At 37.9% G+C, this 6,042-nt stretch overlaps 1 protein-coding gene across 4 annotated transcripts in view; it reads left to right on the top strand.

Annotated features, from left to right (window-relative positions):
* Positions 1-6,042, top strand: part of CDKL5 (cyclin dependent kinase like 5) — a 131,254-nt gene that overhangs the window by 93,759 nt on the left and 31,453 nt on the right. For all 4 annotated transcript variants that reach the window (XR_001860064.1, XM_017728460.1, XM_017728461.1 and 1 more), the window contains exon 12: positions 2,580-2,660. Coding sequence is in view for 3 of the 4 variants with exons in the window: in XM_017728460.1 (XP_017583949.1) it covers positions 2,580-2,660 (81 nt within the window). In the remaining variant the exon portion in view is untranslated. The remainder of the gene's footprint in view (positions 1-2,579; positions 2,661-6,042) is intronic.

Here is a 6,042-nt window from a genome sequence, read left to right as displayed (position 1 = left end):
GACAGCATTCCTTTCAAGGGTTTGCCAATATAGTATAATGGCAGAGACTCACTAGTGTGAAGATCTACTCAAGTTGGGATATGCAATATGAAAAAATACCAGAATCAATAAATAAGTAATAACTCTGTTACTTTTAACAACACCTGGTCAGTGATTGTACTCATGTTTCCTTGTAATTCAGTTTTGGTTGTCCTTTCTTTATTGATGAATATTGCTTGGAAAGGTGAGTTTATGATCTTGATAATATTCTGAAATCATTAGTGTAAATCATATAAAGAGACATATGAAGGTTTTAGGAGCCCTGATCTGTGCTGAAGACTGAAGATTTGAGTTTTACTCTGAGAAAGAGAAAATGGGCGAATGTGGAAGGGAAGGAGTGGGGACCTAGTTGTGTTAAAATGTGTTAAAAGTTGCTATAACTTTGGTTTAGCAGATGATGATAAGAAAAGAGTAGGCTTAAGGTGTTAAGGTAATTATTTTAGGTATAAGGATAACTTACTATTAACTTACTGAAGAGTTTTTGTTGAAGTTTGTAGACCCTTCAAGAGTGGAGGGTTTAAAAAAAATTATTATACAAGCATTTCTTGCAAGGTTCTATTTGTATTTCACCCTGTTCAGAACAGTGGGCTGGATGGAGTTTTTGCATGAGAAATTTATAACCCCTTATCAGTAAAGCAATGCTTTAAAAATTGTAAGCAAGATAGATTACTGCCTCTTCAATGTTATTTTACAGCATTTCTGGTTGTGCAGTGTAATCTTATTTGGATAAATGCTCTGTGATGTCTTAAGATGAGAATGAAGTATCTTTGTTTTATAACTTTAAAATAGAGTAATTCAAGAAGACGGCACGGACCTAATATGATTAGCACAAGGTTCAGAGTTATGAGTCTGTTCTCATCCTGGATCAGTGGTTTATTGCTTGGCCTCAGATGTGTTTCTGCTTTCTTAGTCCTGTCTGTAAAGTCAGGATAATGGTGATGTCGACAGGGCCATATGGCTCCTCATAGAGAGTATTTTTAAAAACTGAAGTTTGAATACTGGTTTAAACTTCAAAAATACTACAAAAATTACTGGTTTAGAATATGATATTCATTAGTTAATTCATGAGAAAAAATTACCCTGTGCTGTAAAAACACCTTAAAAGTATTTTTTTTGTGAATGTAGCATAGTGCTTAATAGTGAAAGATTTTCTGTTGCAGAGCAGATAGTAGGTATGCTGTGATCAAGCCAGTTATTACTTACAAGCTGGATCTAGTGCTGGATATTCACAAGATAGAAACTAGCCCGTGATGTGGAGTGTGCTCAGACTTTGTGAATTTCTTCATTACCCTAAGTGAATACCATATTGCAAAACAGGATCAAAAAAAGTCTCTTCAAACACTCCTGCATGGATCCAGATTCACATTTGCAAACTTTGTCTTTTCTTTCTACTCATATCCTCCATATATATGACTATAACACAGTTTTCCTCACTCCGGAGGTTTAGAGAGTATTTAGTGATCTCTCATCAATTCTTTTGAGGGTATGTTGAAGACATAAGGAAATAAAATAATATGGGATCAGAAATTACTGATAGGCTCATGCCTTTATAGAAAAATGTGAGTGGCAATGTAGGGCTGTAAATACTTGTTTCTACCAAGAAGTTATGTAAAGAATCTGAAAAATTCCAGTGAAAAGCCACTGCTGCTTGTGCACGGCTTCAGCACATTTTCATGTTTCCTTGATCATTCTAGATATAGAAGCTTCTTTGTGATTGGCATTCTACATGAAGACATGAACATTTTACAGTTTGGTTCATGTTAAAATTGGAGGAAGCATGGAAGCCTTGGTTTACCTAAGTTACTATTTAAGATCAATGTAGCAGACTTGGACTTTAAAAATTCTCAATTGTTAGTAAACCACTTCAAAATAAGCAAAGTCAAAAGAAAAATACAGTGACTATTTAGGAATAAAAGCATTCAAACTAATGTTCTCCCATTTTTCTTCAAAGTTCACATAATGTAATTTATGAAAAGTAATACTAGTACAAATAATGGATGCCCCCAGCAGTGTGCACTGCTTCTCATGGTGTTGCCAGCAGCATGACCAAAGCAGTAACCCTGAAACTTAAAACCTTTGAGCTTTTGCCTTTTTTCACTAAAAACGTTTGGGAATTGTTTGTTAATGTTTAATATTTAATTAGTACTGTATTTGCACTCTCAAATTCTCTCTAAGCTATTTTTAACCTTTCATTTAATATATGTTACTTATGTTAGTTCTGAATCTATTTTAAACCTCCTGTCAATCATGATGCCACAAAAAAAAATTTAAGTTTATTATTTCTCACCTGAGAGTGGTTTCTTGGCTGCCCTAATAATCAAGAATAGTTTCTTTGGTTGACTAGATGCTTATCAAACATCAAGAGTTACTTGTTTCATTATAATATTTTATAGTTTTCATAAACCACTAACTTATTCAGTGCTTATGATTCCCATTAATTACATGCCCTGATTCACCGTGTAGTTTGTATTTTTTGAAACATGGTATTTATGTATTACTTTGTTTACATGATCAGTATATTTTCACTGTATTTTTTACAGTTTCCAGCAGTCAATCATCCACAGTCTTTAGAGAGAAGATACTTGGGAATTTTAAGTGGTGTATTGCTTGATCTTATGAAGGTAGGAAAATCTCTTTTATTTTCTGTCTGTAACATGTAGGAAAATATGTAAGTGACTTTTTACCTTTATTTCTTAATGTAATGCATCTTAGAAGGACTTGGGAACTCCCTTTTGAAGTACTTTGATACTGCCATTGTTTGTCATAAGGCTTGGTATTTCCTAGGAATCAGGAAAACATCCCTTGCAAATGCCAGGAGAGTCTGTTCAATTTTAACTGATTTGATAAACAATATGTAGCCCAGACAAAGCATCATCACCATCCTGTGCAGGGCTGTGCATTCACACTGACACACATGCAGAGGCACTGGCTGCTGGAGTGTGAGCTCTCAACCCATCATATTTAGATACATCCACAAAGTGTTTGGGCTAACCTGAGTTGTTGGGTAAGCGTGAGGATGTGGACAGTTGTCAAAGACAAAGCTGACACACGGCAGTTTTGGGTTTTTATCCAAACTCTTAACCTGCTTGCTGTCACCTCTATACAGTGTGTATGTTAGGTTACTCTTCAGTCTTGTTTTGGAACAAGTCAGCTAGTTACACATGGCCAAACTAGGATATGGTCCTGAGATTTCTTATGGGGAATCAGAAGAATCAGGAGAAGCTCATTCCCCTCCAAAACATTGTGCTGTGCGTTTGTGCAGTGTTCTGGGTATGGAACACGTATTGTTGTCCTTACTACTGTACTATAGAAACACTCCCATGGTAAGTGGCAGTACAACCCTCACATCAATTCATCCCCAGTAAGCTGAAGAAAGAAGTCATAGTATCCAAAATTAGGTTTAGAATCACAGAACCACCCAAGAATTAAAGGCAATATGGGACGCACATGAAGTGTGGGTATGGCTAATCAACTCTGAATGAATTGTATGATCCCAAACCCATCTGCACCAGTTGTCTTGGAAAACAAAGATATCTGCTTTGGGATATACTTGGGTGTTTACTTGCTTTTAGTAGTATTGTTGTAGCCAGCAGAAATCCACCAAATTTGCTCTACTCTTCTTCAACACAACGAGTTCAAATCACTTTGATCTCCTTGCCTTATGAAGAAAGTCAACATAGCTTTTAGCTTGGTTTCAAGGAGTCTGCAAGATTAGATACCCCAGGGAATATAATTACTTGTTTTGGCACTATACTTTCTCCTCTATTTTCTAATTCACAGGAACTTTTTTCGTAGTTAGCCGTAGCTCAAGCTCTACTAGCATATATTGCAGAATGGCAATTTCAAGACCAGTGTTAAGACCATTGTTACATGTACTGGGGCAGGGTTTGTTTTCATTTTATCCTAGATTTTATTTTATATCTCAGTGTCTTTTAGGTTCTTATGATGTGAATTAAAAATTTCAAAGTTGTGAAATTAAGCACTTGAATTTCAGGGAAACATAGGCTTCCAAATAATTTCATTCTTTTCATCTTTTCTGTCCGTGTTTCTGCCTACAAGGTGAGAAAGGTCAGGAATTCTGTAGAGGGGATATTTTGTGTTTGACCTGCATTACTTAATTCAGGAGTTGGAACCTTGTTAAACAATGAGCAGAAGCCTACAAGAAGAGAATGGAAGAGACTTGTGGTTAAGTTGCGTGTTGCAAATGCTGCACATACTTTGTTGTGTGCCTGTCTCTTCTGCAGACAATGGACAGTCTGACACATGTCCACACTTGTGCTCCTCATTATCTGCATTCCCAGGGACCTCAGGTCTGATTACTAGGTTACTGAACAGCCCACGCTTCAATTTATGCCAGCTGAAGAAGTGAGTTATTAATATATATCTATTTAGAGAGCATTTCTGGACTAGATTAATGAAGAGGCACCCATTTGACCTTGTTGCTTTGTTGTTGCTCCAGTCCTCCACTCTCTTTCACAAGTCATGCTGGTTTGCAAGCATTAGGGAGCTGGGAACTGGTTTTGCATGTTATGACTTGGGAAAAAAAGACATTGAGACGCTCTTTTTATGTCATCTGTCATTCAGTTGTCTCTGCCATTCAGCACCAGAGCATCTGTTTGCTAAAGAGAATACTTACAGAACCCCTTCTTTTTTCCCTTGGTGTTCTTCACTTGCTTTGGCTGGACTTTGGCCTTCTGAAATGGCCTAACCTTTGTGCTAATACACTTCTTTTATGGTCCACCTTCGTATCCTGTCCTTCACTCTAGTTCTCACACACTCCTGTTTTGCATTTTGTTCATTAAGAAGCTCCCTGTTTAGCCAACCTCAACCTATGAAAAAATTTTTGGTCTTCTATACAGTAAGATGCTTTGTTCCTGGACTCTCAAGAAATTTTCTTTAAAAATCAAATGGCTGTCCTGGACATCTTTCCTTTGATGGCAGTTTTTCAGGAGATTCTGCCCAGTAATTCCATATATAAAATGGAATTTGCTCTCCTGAAGTTGTGGGTCCTATCTCTGATATTTATCTTCCCACCTATTCTTTCAGTCCTAACTGTAATCATGTTGCTATAGCTCACAGTGTCTTCTCTGATCAAACTTCTCACCACTACTTTACTGCTGTTGAGCAGCAGTTCAGGTAAACTGAAATCCTCCCTTTCACTAATTGGCCTCTCCAGCAGCTGTACTAGGAAAGTTCCACCACTATAGTCTAGAAATCTCCTGGAACATGTACACAGACTGGATGTCAGGATAGCTGAAGTCTGCTGTGAGGATGAGGATCTGTGACCAGGAGACTTTTTCTTCTTGTTGTAGAGAGTTTTCATCATCTTCATGCTCTTCAATGCGTTGTTGGTAACAAACTCCCACCTTAACATCCCAAATGTTGCTTTCCCTTCTAATCCTGACCTAGAAATTGTCAATGGATAAGCTTTTTATTCCATGCTGACATTTGATACAATCCAGGAACTCAATTATATGGAGTGTTACTCTTCTCCCTCTCCATCCCTTTCGAGACCAGCTGTATCCATCAGTGACCATGCCTCAGCCATGAGCCCTGTCCCACTATTTCTCTGTGATTCCAGGCAGGTTCCCAGCCTTGTAATTCCCTATGGACTTGCAGTTCTCCTTGCTTGTCATCCAGCCTATGTAAGTTAGTGTACAGGCACTTGAGGGAAGCCTCTGGACATCTCTTCTGAGGGGGAACGTAGGAATCACACGTGGCCTTCTTGTGTTTGTTTGGCCTTTTGAGCCACTGTAGTGATGAGCACCAGAAAAAAAGGGGGGAAATCGAAGTTCCTCATTTAGTACAGTTTGTCCCTTGAGAAGGGAAGATACTGCATACTGTATGACCAAACTGCATAGGAGTTTGATTTGCCACTTGTTTTGTTCCCTGAGCATTTTCCATTTTGAAGTGCAGGGATCCTGTGAAGGGAAAACCAGTTTGTGGTCAAGTGGCTGAATATGGTGTTAATGTATTGTGTGTGTACGTGTGTATGCACGGGCA

Source organism: Corvus brachyrhynchos, unplaced genomic scaffold (genome assembly GCF_000691975.1).
Source record: "Corvus brachyrhynchos isolate BGI_N302 unplaced genomic scaffold, ASM69197v1 scaffold11, whole genome shotgun sequence".
Lineage (NCBI taxonomy): Eukaryota > Metazoa > Chordata > Aves > Passeriformes > Corvidae > Corvus > Corvus brachyrhynchos.
The sequence above is the reverse complement of the archived record's forward strand: the minus strand, read 5'-3'. Positions and strand labels throughout refer to the sequence as shown.